This window comes from Pavona decussata, unplaced genomic scaffold (genome assembly GCF_977016875.1).
Source record: "Pavona decussata unplaced genomic scaffold, jaPavDecu1.1 SCAFFOLD_175, whole genome shotgun sequence".
NCBI classification, from domain to species: domain Eukaryota; kingdom Metazoa; phylum Cnidaria; class Anthozoa; order Scleractinia; family Agariciidae; genus Pavona; species Pavona decussata.
In genome coordinates, this window is record NW_028145586.1 from 2,420,741 (window position 1) to 2,435,506 (window position 14,766).

Genomic DNA, 14,766 nt, shown 5'->3' on the forward strand with positions numbered 1-14,766 from the left:
AAATGGCCAAATTTTGAAGTCTGCATTTTTCACTTGTTTATGTCCCTAGGGATCTCAGAGTGTCGCAAAATGCCCTTGGGAATCATTTTAAGTTCAAATAACCCCCTGAAAAAGAATTTTCTTTTTAACTCTCACCCTGACTTCATCTTTTGTGGGCTATTTCTTAGTCCCTGGTCCCTTGGGAGACCTAAAAAGTGTCTCAGGGGACGTTTTTGGACACACTGATTCGATTGGAAGCTTTCAAAAGAATATTTGTATTGCGTTCAAGAATATACTTTATTCAAAGGGGTTAGTCCAGTGTTTTTGGTCAAAAATGCCCAATTTTGAAGTCTGCATTTTTTACTTGTTTATGTCCCTTGGGAATCATTTTTAAGTGCAAATAACGCCCTGACAAAGAATTTTCTGTTTAATCCTCACCCTGACTTAATCATTTGTGGCCTATTTCTTTGTCCCTGGTCCCTTAGGAGGCCTAAAAAGTGTCTCAGGGGACGTTTTTGGACACACTAATTTGTTTCGAAGCTTTTAAAAGAATATTTGTATTTCGTCCAAATATCGACGTTTTTCTAAGGGGTCAGTCCGGGGTTTTTGGTCAAAAATGGCCTCATTTTGAAGTCTGCATTTTTTAATTGTTTATAACCCTAGGGATTTCAGAGTATCGCAAAGCGCCCTTGAGAATTAGTTTTAAGTGCAAATAACGCCCTGACAAAGAATTTTCTGTTTTGCCCTCAACCTGACTTCATCTTTTATGGGCTATTTCTTTGTCCCTGGTCCCTTGGGAGGCCTAAAAAGTGTCTTAGGGGACGTTTTTGGACACACTGATTCGATTGCAAGCATTTAAAAGAAAATTTGTTTTTCGTCCAAAACTCGACTTTTTTCTAAGGGGTTAGTCCAGGGTTTTTTGGTCAAAAATGGCCAAATTTTGAAGTCTGCATTTTTCACTTGTTTATGTCCCTAGGGATCTTAGAGTGTCACAAAACGTATTTTCTGTTTAACTCTCACCCTGACTTCATCTTTTGTGGGCTATTTGTTTGTCCCTAGTCCCTTTGAAGACCTAAAAAGTTTCTCAGGGGACGTTTTTGGACACACTGATTCGATTGGTAGCTTTTAAAAGAATATTTGTATTTCGTCCAAGAATTGACTTTATATTCAAAGGGGTTAGTCCAGTGTTTTTGGTCAAAAATGCCCAATTTTGAAGTCTGCATTTTTTACTTGTTTATGTCCCTAGGGATCTTAGAGTGTCGCTAAACACCCTTGGGAATCATTTTTAAGTGCAAATAACGCCCTGACAAAGAATTTTCTGTTTAACTCTCACCCTGACTTAATCATTTGTGGCCTATTTCTTTGTCCCTGGTCCCTTAGGAGGCCTAAAAAGTGTCTCAGGGGACGTTTTTGGACACACTAATTTGTTTCGAAGCTTTTAAAAGAATATTTGTATTTCGTCCAAATATCGACGTTTTCCTAAGGGGTCAGTCCAGGGTTTCTGGTCAAAAATGGCCTCATTTTGAAGTCTGCATTTTTTAATTGTTTATAACCCTAGGGATTTCAGAGTATCGCCAAACGCCCCTGAGAATTATTTTTAAGTGCAAATAACGCCCTGACAAAGAATTTTCTGTTTTGCCCTCAACCTGACTTCATCTTTTATGGGCTATTTCTTTGTCCCTGGTCCCTTGGGAGGCCTAAAAAGTGTCTTAGGGGACGTTTTTGGACACACTGATTCGATTGCAAGCATTTAAAAGAAAATTTGTTTTTCGTCCAAAACTCGACTTTTTTCTAAGGGGTTAGTCCAGGGTTTTTTGGGCAAAAATGGCCAAATTTTGAAGTCTGCATTTTTCACTTGTTTATGTCCCTAGGGATCTTAGAGTGTCGCAAAACGTCCTTGGGAATCATTTTTAAGTGCAAATAACGCCCTGACAAAGAATATTCTGTTTAACTCTCACCCTGACTTAATCATTTGTGACCTATTTCTTTGTCCCTGGTCCCTTGTGAGGCCTAAAAAGTGTCTCAGGGGACGTTTTTTGACACACTGATTCGATTGGAAGCATTTAAAAGAATATCTGTTGTTCGTCCAAAAATTGACTTTTTTTAAGGTCAAAAATGGCCAAATTTTGACGTCTGCATTTTTCACTTGTTTATGTCCCTAGGGATCTCAGAGTGTCGCAAAACGCCCTTGGGAATCATTTTTAAGTGCAAATAACGCCCTGACAAAAAGTTTTTTGTTTAACTCTCACCCTGACTCGGCATCCTCTGTGGGCTATTTCTTTGTCCCTGGTCCCTTGGGCGGCCTAAAAAGTTTCTCAGGGGACGTTTTTAGAAACACTGATTCGATTTGAAGCTTTTTTAAAAAAGAATATTTGTATTTCGTCCAAAAATCGACTTTTTTCCAAGGGGTAAGTCCATGGTTTTTGGCGAAAAATGATTAAATTTTGAAGTCGACATTTTTCACTTGTTTATGTCTCTTGGGAACTCGGCGATTTGTGAAATTTCCTTTGGAATCATTTTTAAGTGCAGATAATGTCCTGACAAAGAATTTTCTGTTTTCTCCTTCCCTGACTTTATCTTTTGTGGGCTATTTCTTTGTCCCTGTTCCTTTGGGAGGCCTAAAAAGTGTGTCAGGGGACGTTTTTGGACACACTGATTCGATTGGAAGCTTTTAAAAGAATATTTTTATTTTGTCCAAAAATCGAAGTTTTTCCAAGTCACAAAACGTCCTTGGGATAACTCGAATTCTGATTCTTTCAACTCACCACTGATGTCATCCCATTGGTTCGTCCTGTCATCTTATCGGTAAAAAACGCTGGAATTGACACTTCTAATAAAAGCAATTTTATTTTAATCAGTGCAGCATTTTCGATCTTTTTGTCAAACCGCATGTACTGCCCGTTAAGCTGTCACATAGAAAACAAAAAGTTCATAGTACAAGTTTATAATGTTCACATCTCAAGGCGTTCCAATTCTTTCTTTAAAATGTTTTTTTGATCCGAAAGCCTCAGCTTACATGGGAATTACAGTTTCTGATGAGAGTAAGTTTAATTTGCCCTGGGTTGTATACGGAAGTGCTGATAGTCAATAAACTATAAATTATTTACATGAAAAGTCGAATTTTCGATCTACCCTGATAACTTGAACCCCCGGTAACTCGAACAGTTTTTCATCTCCCTACAGAGTTCGAGTTACCGGGGTTCTACTGTACATGTAAGGTACACGTTTTTATGTGGGAGAGTGGTATTGAAGTTATATATATTTTTTACAAGCGTTTTTAAGCTTCTTTTTTTCATTTTCAGCCCAAACACTAAAGCAGAAGGTCTACTTTAATAAAATGCCTTACTTGATATTTCTGAGAATTTGATGATACACGAAGACATTACATCCTACGGTTGGTCAATTTCCATACTCTCCTCATCTGCTTCACAAAGTATGAAAAATGTTTTGGTGATCATCGGGGGAACATTCCATTTTATGGGAGATTAAAAATGTTGGGCCAGTTATTTAAACAGAGTCTAACTTAAGCCGCGGCTTAAGAGAATCAGTGGGCCTCCAAATCAGTTAATAAGTGGTTTATTTTAAGTAGATAAATAGTTTTCTAGTCTGCGATGCAAACCTTCTTGTTACCGTCAGCAGCAAACAATGTTTAGATATGACTTTTGGCAAAATTGAAAATGACTTAAAATGTGGTTTTGTTAAACACCGGCTAAACTGTTTTTTAATAACTGACCAAGTATTGTTTCATTGTGTAGCTGAACTTGAATGAGTGTCTGTTTACATTTATCTATGGGGGGTTAAAAATGCTGTCATCTTTGTGTGGCTGGGACCATGAATGAGTGTCCACTTAATTAGGAGAGATGTCTCCTAAACAGAATTACTTCGGTATGTATCTCTGTGGTAGAAGCTTGACTGGATTAGGTGTCCATCTGCTGGAAGTGTTCATTGGTGCCATATCGATTCTTGAGTAGATGAATAAGGTTTTCTCCTTTTTCCCATCTTGAATTAAGCATCTCTGATCAATGACAGTCACTCAAGCTGTTGGGCCTTTGTTTATAACCTGTTCTAGTTGAAGTAAACCGGGAACAAGGCACTCAGAGGACACCACCACCACCCTGTAAGGATCAAGAATGAAACATCAATAGGTCAAATCAAGGGTACTATTTAAGTCTGTTACCCTTGGATACAATAAAAAAATATACAACAGCTTTTTACAATGTCAAACCTCTTTCTATCTCCTGTTTACCTTGGATACTGGTTTTATTTTATGGCTATCTTGGGCACCCACCATCTCTATCATTTTTGAACAATGACCGGACATTAATTTTGCTTTGCATACATTACACCCGAGAGACACTGGGAACTAGTGGTGGATCGACATCATTGACCAATAGGCGCAATCAACACTACTAGGTTCTGCTTGAAAAATGGCGATAGTCGGTATTGGTTATTTCAATACCATAGAACGCTTGCATGCCTATGTTTTAAGAGAACAGGGTTATGTTGTGCTCGTAGGGACCTTCAGTAGATTTGAAGACGAGTACGACTTTCAAATTTTAAACCAGTTACGCTCCCAGAACTCTCAACTCTTTCCCGTTGTTTACCAGCAAATAAGAAGAGTTAAGTAACAAGATCGATTTTTGTGACAAGTGTCGACAGCATAGTTTATTGAGGGACTGGTTATGAAACTTGCCATGACAACAATGGTGCTGCGATTTATGTTGGACGGGCCGCGAACGTGCACAATCCTTTGTTTTAACGTTCACACTGCAGTTGAACATCTTAACAGGAAAGTTTCTGTTGGCCAGTTGCTCCAACACATTACAAAATCTGTTGCGCGGTCTATGCACGGTCAAGGGCAAATATGTTCACACATAACAAAGAAGTTTGTCAGGCTTCATAACCATTGCCTTTTATTAACTATGTCGACAAGTAGTTATATAGGGAGCGGTGGACAAAAAAAAACGTTTTAAAGAACACAGTATAATTCTATTCGAGTGGACGGACTAAGGACGATTATTCAGGGAAACGTCAGACAGGATTCCAATTCTTTTCTAAACCGTAGCTAAAAACGCCTTTGCAAATAAAGCTACAATCAACTTGGTACTATGCGAAAATACTTACGTTCTAGGTCCTGGGAATAATTCTTTTCGTACCTTGTGTTTTGTAACTGGGTGAGATTTGCAGACATGGCGGCCGCCAATCCTGCTATACCGTCTTCGCCCTTCTCTTCAAAGATGCGTATCACGGCTTGGGAAACATCCGCATTGCTAACGGAGGAATGGAGAAACATTTAAAACGAGCGAATGTTTGGTTTATCAACAGAGTTGATAACTGACGGTTAATTGGCCAGCGAAAAGAGATTCAGTGCTGACGTTTCGAGCGTAAGCCCTTCGTCAGAGCGAATTCAAAAGAGCGCCGAGCAGATGAGAATTACACTTTTACCAAAAAATTTTGTGTCTGTATTAAAAGACTATTATAAAAGATTCCATTGTTGATGTTTTGTACTTTGACAGTTTCTTGTGTTTGTCGGGAATTAAACTTTTGTGATTTGATATGCTGATGTTTTCGGTTTAGCGAACGTTTTTTGTCCATTCCTATAAAACGCGTTCCTCTACCTCTGATCATTTTTATACTAAGGAATCTCGCATTAATGCCACACGAAATGCATTCTCGCGTGTTGGGGTCAAGATTTGGAACGGGATACCTGCAACTCTAAAAAAAAGTACATAAAAATCTTTTAAAGAATCCCTAAAAGGAAAGTTATTTGATATACTTGAAACCGTAGACTCCTATATTGAAATGGAAACGATAATTCACCAAATGAAAAACTGATCATCCATATCCTTCTCTTTGCCAGTATAATCTGATTCTCCTTTTCCCTTTTCATCTCTTCTCTATGTAATATTAATGATAATAAAAATTTACTTTAATTTATTTTAATTCTGATGCATAGCCTTGTCTAAATCTGCCGTTATGTAAAGTTTTTTTTCTGTTTTCCAGCGTGTTTGTTAGATACTGTAATTTTTTTCCATCATGTTCTCGTGCTCGTCTTGTCTCGCCTCGACTAGCTTTGTGGCTATTCCCTTATGTAAACTGAATTTATAAAAATAAATTGTTGTTGTTGTTAGAAGAGTATACATTTCTGAAAGTTATCTCAGCTATTAAAAACGACAACTAGAAGGCAGCATGTGATTCGTTCCTCAGTGTAGATATAAAAGTCACTCAATGGTAAGCTATGACTGAACACATGGAATCAAAGCTACGGCCATCGTAATGTTTCATGTGGTTTGTGTGTTGTTTTGCGGAAGTCATTACTTCAATATATAGCGCGCGAAGATATTTCATACTCACCCGACTTGTAGTATATCGTCTGATACGTTACTCGTGGTCGGCAAATTGGAACCTTAAATGATGAAATAATGGTTGTGATATAAAGACAGGCTGGAAAATGATTACAACATGTTATAGTTGACAATTAAAAAATACCACTCTTGATAGACTGCTGTTACCACTGGGTTCAAGTAAATTTAAAAGATGCCATGATAAGTTTATATTGTTAACGTCCAAATTTAGTAACACCGCGGATTTCTGACACACACTGGGAACGACATTAGACGACAATCGACAAGTCTGCACACATTACGAGCCTATGCTGGAGATCAAATCATTCACAACCTCGTTCCCAGGGTCCTCTCCCTTCCTCCGGTCCCTCGGGAAAGAACCCTGGTAAAGGCTGGCTTCGTGGCACCCAAAATCTGGGTGCTTGACAACATTTGCCGTTAGAGAGGAGAGGAAGAGAAAGGACTCCCAATGGCTTCTATTTAGCAGATTTAAGACGTTCCACTAGGTAAAGCTGGATCGAAATCGGACCCGTCAAACTTTCGGCCAATCTCAGTACTTCCCGTCTTCTCCAAGATACTTGAACGGGCTGTCCACCGTATGGTCTACAACTATTTACAGGAGCATAAGCTTCTTTCTCCTCTCCAATCTGGCTTCCGCCCATTTCATTCAACATCCACATGCCTCACACACGTGACAAACACTCTGCTTGAAAACATTGACAAAGGACTATTAACTGGCCTTATATTTTTAGACCTAAGTAAGGCCTTTGACACCTTAGATCATAACATCATGCTAGATAAGTTAGCTTTACTAGGAATGAATCGCTCCGCTGTCCAATGGTTTAGGTCCTATTTAACTACACGCACTCAAAGTGTTTGCGTAAATGGGCTCTTGTCTGAACCCCAGCCTATACCTTTTGGGGTCCCCCAGGGTAGCGTACTCGGTCCTTTACTCTTTATTATCTACATAAATGACCTACCCTTGGCGGTTCAAGGTTGTAGTGTTGAGCTTTATGCTGATGATACACTTATCTATTTTGCGAGCAAGTCTGTCAGTGAAATTCAAGCTCGGTTAACTGATGGCCTAACTGATGTCCTAAGCTGGCTTCATGCTAATTTTTTAATACTTAATCTTGAGAAAACGAAGATTATGCTTGTTGGTACCCATCAGAGGACCGCAGAGGCTGACGATCTAGTTATAGAAATCAATAACACGCGTTTAGAAAGGGTGAACAAGTTCAAGTACCTTGGGGTCCTCCTAGACAACACTCTATCTTGGAAGGACCACATAGAATATATTGGTAACAAGATCTCGTCAAGATTAGGTGTTCTGCGTCGAGCGCGTAAGGTTCTCCCCAAGCCAACTTGCCTAATGCTCTACAATACTATAGTTTTGCCATTATTTGATTACTGTTCGCCTGTCTGGGACAGTTGTGGGGCTGGAAGCAAAGATTACCTAGATAAGCTAAATAGACGTGCTGCATGCATTATTGAAGGTCGATCAGTCGGGGCTGAGGAATTAAAATCAACACTTGGTTGGCCCAACCTACAAGCGCGCAGAAATTATCTCAAATGCCTTTTAGTCCATAAATGTCTTCACGGAATAGCGCCTTCGTACTTACTTTCAGAGTTTAGGCACGCGCATCTTTACCATGACTATAACACCAGAAGCCGTGATTTGTTGCGCCCTCCCTTCGCAAAAACTGCTAAATATCAGGGGAGCTTCAGAATAAACGGTGCTCGAACTTATAACACCATCCCGAGAACCATTAGACAGGTAGTGGCGTTCAGTAAATTTAAAACCAAACTAAAGTGCCACCTTAAGCAGTAACGCCCGCGGTACATGCTGCATTTATAACTTAATTATTTTTCTAGTTTTTTATTTGCTTTTTTTTTGTTTCAATGTTTTGTGTTTTGTCTTGTGCTGTGTCAGGGCTCCATTTAAACTAGCTCTGCTAAATTGGATGCCCCTGGATAAATATTGAATTAAATAAATAAATAAAGTAGTTTATGGATTAGTTTTGCTGCTTGGATGTGCAAATGCTCCAGGTCATTAAATAAAGACGATGAACAGGATCCCCAGAGAGCAATGCAGTGAGTGATACTTGGAACAATGCCCTTATAATAGCTTTCTTCAAGAACACAGGTACGCAGGCCTATCTTTGATTTCAAGAATTTTAGTTTCCCTCCAAATTTAGAGTGGAGAGATTTAGCTTGGTGTTTCCAGTTCAACTTGTGGTCAACTAAAACTCCCAAGTAAGAAGATTTGGACGTAAAATTTATGTAAGAGTTGCCAAACTTGAGAGCTTGAATCGTTCTGAGCCAAAACTTTCGTAACGTTTTATCGCTGATTGTTTCCACAGAAATTTTGTTCCACCCGAGATCAATAATGCTTTATTATAAAAAGGAAAAGACGGTTTACAATTATTCAACGAGATCTGAGGAGCTTGTACTTCATGAACGACAAAATATGATTCAACTGCGTATTGTCTGAACGGAAACTAGCTGACTCAGCCTGTTTAGGGAGTCTGAGGGGTCAGCCGGCCTCAGTATTTCAAGGGCTTTAACTATGTAATAATTTTTTATCGGTATCTTACCTCGTGTAAGGTCTTTATCGTTGGTGAGAATTCCCTGATATATCAGAATATGCCAATAAAATTAGTCACGAGCACATATTTTTAAAATCTGAAGTTAAGAAAAACTGATTTAAAAAATGACCTGCTTACTATGATCCGAACATGAGGAAAAATTCTCTTCACAGAACATCTGAGTGCTGTCAAGAGGTTCTTGTCGTTACCAGGCACGATGATGGCGTCGAATTTAGATCCACATTGTTCCAGGATCTCCAAGCCCAGGGTCCCCAGGCCTTCCAGCATGGTAGGGCTGTGATCACTACGGAATAACAAGTTGACTTTGAAACTCAACAACAGACCAATCAGAAATTGCAACCACTTTTGTTACTGCGCATATGTTCTGCGCATCTCGAGATACTCGGGTTTCCTATGGGTGGTGCCTACTAATACAGGGATATTTTTGCGCGGTTTAAAACTATGCAGAGAAAGCAGAACTTAGCAAGTGCTCTTTGTATCCAAAAAGAAAATTGGGGGTAACCATGAATTTTTCAGAGATAACAAAGCTTCAATTTGGAAAAAAACGCCACACATTCCTTTATATTTAACAGCTTTTTAGAATTATTGTTGCTTAATTATCTCTAAAAAAATGCATGGTTACCCCCAGTTTTCTTTTTAGATTCCAATAGCCCTTACTAAGATCTGCTTTTCCCGCATAGTCATAAACTGCGCAAAAATACTTCTGTATTAGTAGGCACCGCCCCTAATGAAAACGAGGAGAAAGAAGAAGAGGAAATAATTAACAATAATGAATTATCCTGCGAAATCGTATGGAATATCACTTGATCCTTAGCCGACGAGGCCGTTTGCCGAGTTGGCTAAAATCAGGAGATATTCCACAAATTTGAGCAGGAAAATTGTTGAATTATTCAACACATTGATAACAGAGCACAACTTTATTGTACAAAAAAAAGGAGACGATATTTAGTTTGATATTTTTTCTCCCCGAGACACGAAACTACGAATATCGCAGGATACCTGTTGACTGTGGACAACGAATATTTAGTGCACCATGACCATATTTGGGCAGTGTTACAATGTGTTGAATAATAATGGGAGATAACTGCTTTGAAAATAAACTTCAAGATAATCACCTGTCTATGTATTCAAGTCTAACTCCCCTGGAAAGTTCTGCGGCGCACCTCTTTGCCTAAAAATACAGAAAATATAAGGATTGCTCTGCAAAATGATCAGTCAGATTTGGAAATCATGATGAACCCAGCGCGACGAAAGTAACTGTCATTTTACCTCTTGCAAATCGTTACCGCAGCTTACGATGACCCGCCCAGGTTGACTCCATATTTGTTTCTGTATTTCACTGCCAAGTGGAACAACCAAGGTCACTGGGATGCCAAACTTAGGACCATAATGGAAAAGGGCTCGGATAAAGGGCCTGCATTCTGAAGCTGTGATAACGCCACGCCGTCGCTGATCCTGTAATCACAAAGATGGACCTTCATTTACAAGCAAAGGAAAGGGTATAAGATGAAATAAAAGCTAGATGTTCTACATGTCATGGGCGTTTCAATTATAGTCGTCTTCTTTTACAACAATATTAGAGAGTGTTTAGTGAAACACTCTTTTTAAAAATTTATTGTGTGAACGTCTATGATGGTATGGTATCTCACTCCACAGCTTTACACCAAATCTGGAGAAAGAATGCTTTTGTTTTTACAGTGTAGAGTGTTAGACATAAACTTTCGACCGGGGATGGATGATCGTGTATTGCGTGAATGCATACAAAACGCGTTCTCGACCTTCTTATGTTATTGAAAGATGAAATGTTTCATCTTGTCGCCGTGCAGCACAGGACAAAAAAAAAACTGAGCTGAGTCTCTACAGGAATCAGACCCAAGACCTTGAACACACTGGTTGCATTCACCAGCTACTGAGTTTTTGGGAGACTAGTGGTGAGCGAGGTCATTCATGATCTGAAACTTCCCGCATACTGCTTGGAAATTAATTGTAAAGACGAGCAGAGATTGCTCGCGGTTTCCTCGCTTGGTCATGATCAATCCAATGCTTGTTGGAGCACGCTGGCTAAAAGAGACTGCTTGGAATGCGTACTCGTCTCCAGGACTCTCGCATTTTTCAATTCAACCGCTGATCAAAAAAATTTAGGCGTTGAAATGAGAATGACTTGCAGTCTAAAAAAAACTGTTTTAGACTTCTTACCTCTGGTAAGATCAGAAGAGAGTTTAGCACTGCCCTGTCAAAGTAACTATAAGTGAAAAAAAAAATGGTTGATGGATTAAGCAAAAAAGTGAATTGACACAGATTATAAATGGAAAACTAAAAATGGATAATACCTGCCGGTTGGTGAGAGATTTTCTTCCTTTAGGGTGACTTCAAAACCAAAATCAACACCGAAGCAGGTTTTCTGTTAAAGAGATACAACAGTAAGAAATCTGTAGATCTGATGCAGTGACGACAAAGCATGAACAAGAAGGAATGAAATGATATTTTCTTTTATAACCATTCAAATATTTTCGTTTCCCTGTGAAAGATTCTTATTTCTTTTATAATCCAATAAACAGTTTCATTTGCCTGTAATTGGTTAAAATGCGTCACGTGACACATCACAAGATAATGCATTATGGACGCTAAGCGAATCAAAACTTTGGAATTAAATTCCAGAGTTTTAATTGGCTAAGCGTCCATAGGATATCAGCCATTATACCATGCCCGAGAAAGAGCGGCCATGAAATCGTCTTCCGGTCGATCTTGTAAATAAAATCAGCAAGATTTACCAATATCTCTTACGCTTGTTGAACATGAGATGGTTATCGCTCAGCTTATTTCCAACGCTTGTTTGCAGCATAACTAAAAAAGTATTCACTGGAGGAGGTTAATACTGCGGTTCCTGAAAACGACTGCGTGGGAGGCAAGCACCCCCTCGGATTAAAAAAACAAAAACAAAACAGTGTTATTTGTGCTTCAACATTTGATCCTCGGAACTCGTTGGCGTAATCGGGGAGGGGGAGCGATTGAAGCGAGAAAAAGTGAAGGGGAACTGTTCCCCTCTCACTTTTTCTCGCTCCAATGGCCACCCCCTTCCCCCTTCCCGATTGCGACTGCCACGCAGGCTACGAAACTCGAGTAAAAGGAAAACTGTTCATTTCTCGAAAACGACAATATCCGCGGTCAAACGTCGGCTGACATTTTCGCGTCAAAGAAAGGAAATTAAATATATCTCGTGTTTTGGTTTCCGTTTTAATAGTACTTTCATGTCCATCCTCTGGCCAACGATAACGGGATCTTCCTTGGGTCATTATCTGTAAAACCTTGAGGAAGAATGGCTTTGCCTTTCAAAATTTTGGATCCTTCAATATATTTCCCTAACCAAGAAATCAGTCTTGCTTTTATATCATATTTGTTCTCAAGTTTTTCCCTTTTTCTTTCGAATAATTATCCTCAGTAAAAAATAAACAAATGTCATGCCATGCATTTCATTTCAAAGGTGAAAGGAATCAATCTGAATTACCTAAAAAAAACCCTCCTTGTCCTTTCCCCTTGTCCTTCTCGTTTATTTGTTGACGGTCCTAAATTTTAAAATGCCCATAATCGTATGATCTTGAAAACGGATAAAACCAGCAAACAAAAGAAAGTGAAGTTCATATCGTTTAAGCGACAAATAGGAAAAGTTACTCACCGTACATGGCGTAGACTGATAGAATTCATCGATTCTCAATTTGTTCTTGTATATGTCAGATAAAGACACTTCTTGTTTTAATTCAGTCATAGTAACAGGTATCTTGGCTAAAATATAAACCAAAAAAAAATTAACCTCAAAACCGAAACAGTTTCAAGGCAGTTTCGTGGTCAAGGACCGCGTCGTTAAGTGTTTCCTACATTCACGTGACTTTTCCCGCGCTTGGTTTCATTTGCCTGTTTTGCTTCAAGTTCTGATTGGTTCCTCGTGATGCTTACCTTTGCGTGTGATTGGCTCTTTGCTATCTGGTCACGTGGGTATAAGTTCATCGGGCGACAGTCATTAGCAAAATGCTCAAGTAAGAAAAAAATTAACGACGGCGCGCTTTTGAGTAAAAAGCTGTGGATTAAAACACGTCACAATAGTTGAATTTTGCGCTAAACGTGCGCATTCTCAACCTTGTTCCTAGAGGACTCTGGGAACGAGGCTAGCGCCATAGTTGTTAAAACGTAGTCACAGAAACATGACGTCACAATAGCAGAGAGTGAAAGGATTTTGGTTAAGAGGTTTTAAGAAGGGTTGTGACTTATCTAGGATCAGTTAAGCTTTAAGTTCAGTTTTCAGCTGGTAAGTGAGCCTAGTTCTTAAGTATATAGTTTGTTGCGCCTTGTTCGGTTATGTTTTCATCAATTCTCCACCCATCTCCATATAAGCCTTTCATCTTTTTGCGACGTTAAAAGTAATGAAGATTTTCTAGCACTTGTGACGACGAATTCAGCAAATTTAGAGCGGATTTCACAAGACGAATTACCAATTTAGATAACTGTTAATTTTAAAACGTGTTTTAAAAAGCGAAAATTGTCACTCTAGTTTGATGAGTCAGTAGTGTTAATAGGAAAAACGCAAAATTTAGACCAGAAACGTTAAGGAAGTATCCTTACTGTGGTATTAGTTTTGGAAAGAGTTTAAATTCTAAAGAAAGTAGCATTGTCTTTTTAATGAGTCGATACTAAATTCACTAAACGTCAAACTGCATTTGGGAAAACTCCAGAGGTCGAAAGAAAGCGTGTTTTTACACTCAAAACTTTCGTTATTGCATGGATCCTATTGAAACCCGAGCTGGTGGTCTAACATCTTTCGTAACCTTCTCTCTAGCGTTGTGAATGCGAACAAAAGGTTTACAAGTCAAATGGCAGTTCGCCAACACACAGTGGCACACAAAATGTTTAACGATTAACGTTGTTGAGAGTGTTTCTGTAAGTCATGCGTATGCGCGCATGCAAAGCAAATGTAAAAATGGTTGACGTGACTTGCATCGGACGATTTTCCTTGACCAATCAGATTGCAGAACGTGATTGATTTTACCAAATGTTTTTTTTTCTCTGGGTACGAAAGTCCATGTTCTTTTATTTAATTTGAAACTAATTTGAGAAGAGCATCAGATCTCTTCCATTTGATTGTTTAGCAGTGATTGTCAACACGTTACTGATTTTGGATCACAGGAGCGGTCAGGCCGCGCTATTTCTTGGTAGCAGTTTCTCGGGACGTCTGCCAACCGTTGTTGTGGCGCCAAAACACGCCAACCTACATCAGCCTGTATCGCCAACACAAGTCTGCAAACTTCAATTTCTCCTTTAAACCTATATAAACTGTTCTTAAATTCCTTGCCCTGATACCAACTGGGATTTTCAAACTTTCCTTCGCTAACAGTGTTATGCTTCAACTTCCTTTGAACACATTGCAAATTATGTTGTAATCCAACTTACCCTTCTGCTTCTCGTGCGAGAATTTTCCAGGACCAGCGACCAACATTCTTACACTTTCGTCGGTACATACAGCAGACATCTTTAGCCAGAAATAAAATTTCTCATCAATGCTCGCTCGCTAACTCTGTACTCTCTCCACTGTGAAGTTTAAATGCGTCTTGAAACTGTGATTCCTTTAATTAAAAGCATGCCTTAACATTAAGAACTTCCGTTGACGCAATGCAAGTATTGTCACTTAACGACCCGATTCGGTGACCTTTCAAAAATAGTAATTCACGTGTTTTCTCTTGTTCACTTATTCCCTGAGCAGGCGTTGACTTTGAGCTCCTGCTCCAGGGCACAAAAAGAGAAACTCGTACAAACCTCCATCCCAGCTCGGGATTTTCTTAAAAGCC

General features: G+C 39.1%; 1 protein-coding gene across 2 annotated transcripts; it reads right to left on the minus strand.

Annotated features, from left to right (window-relative positions):
- Nucleotides 1-3,543: 3,543 nt before the first annotated feature.
- Nucleotides 3,544-14,555, minus strand: LOC146463654 (uncharacterized). Of its 2 annotated transcripts, none has more exons than XM_085084072.1 (11): nucleotides 14,372-14,555; nucleotides 12,606-12,712; nucleotides 11,263-11,333; nucleotides 11,129-11,174; nucleotides 10,202-10,387; nucleotides 10,048-10,103; nucleotides 9,050-9,215; nucleotides 8,921-8,954; nucleotides 6,334-6,385; nucleotides 5,136-5,249; nucleotides 3,544-4,094 (listed from the first exon to the last, which is right to left on the minus strand). In XM_085084072.1, the coding sequence occupies exons 1-11, from the start codon at nucleotides 14,448-14,450 to the stop codon at nucleotides 4,013-4,015; spliced, it is 993 nt and encodes a 330-aa protein (XP_084940198.1). In that variant the 5' UTR covers nucleotides 14,451-14,555; the 3' UTR covers nucleotides 3,544-4,012. The 2 variants fall into 2 exon arrangements, with proteins under 2 accessions (XP_084940198.1, XP_084940199.1); XM_085084073.1 differs by lacking the exon at nucleotides 14,372-14,555 and adding an exon at nucleotides 12,884-13,067.
- Between the last annotated feature and the right edge of the window lie 211 nt (nucleotides 14,556-14,766).

Bases quoted from the DNA above. Each gene is read 5' to 3' on its own strand.
- LOC146463654 (XM_085084072.1), bottom strand. From the start codon at position 14,450: ATGTCTGCTGTATGTACCGACGAAAGTGTAAGAATGTTGGTCGCTGGT. The intron at 10,388-11,128 runs GTAAGAAGTCTA...TTGTGATTACAG, and splicing joins CTCTTCTGATCTTACCAGAG to GATCAGCGACGGCGTGGCGT. The intron at 5,250-6,333 runs GTGAGTATGAAA...TTCCTCCGTTAG, and splicing joins GACGATATACTACAAGTCGG to CAATGCGGATGTTTCCCAAG.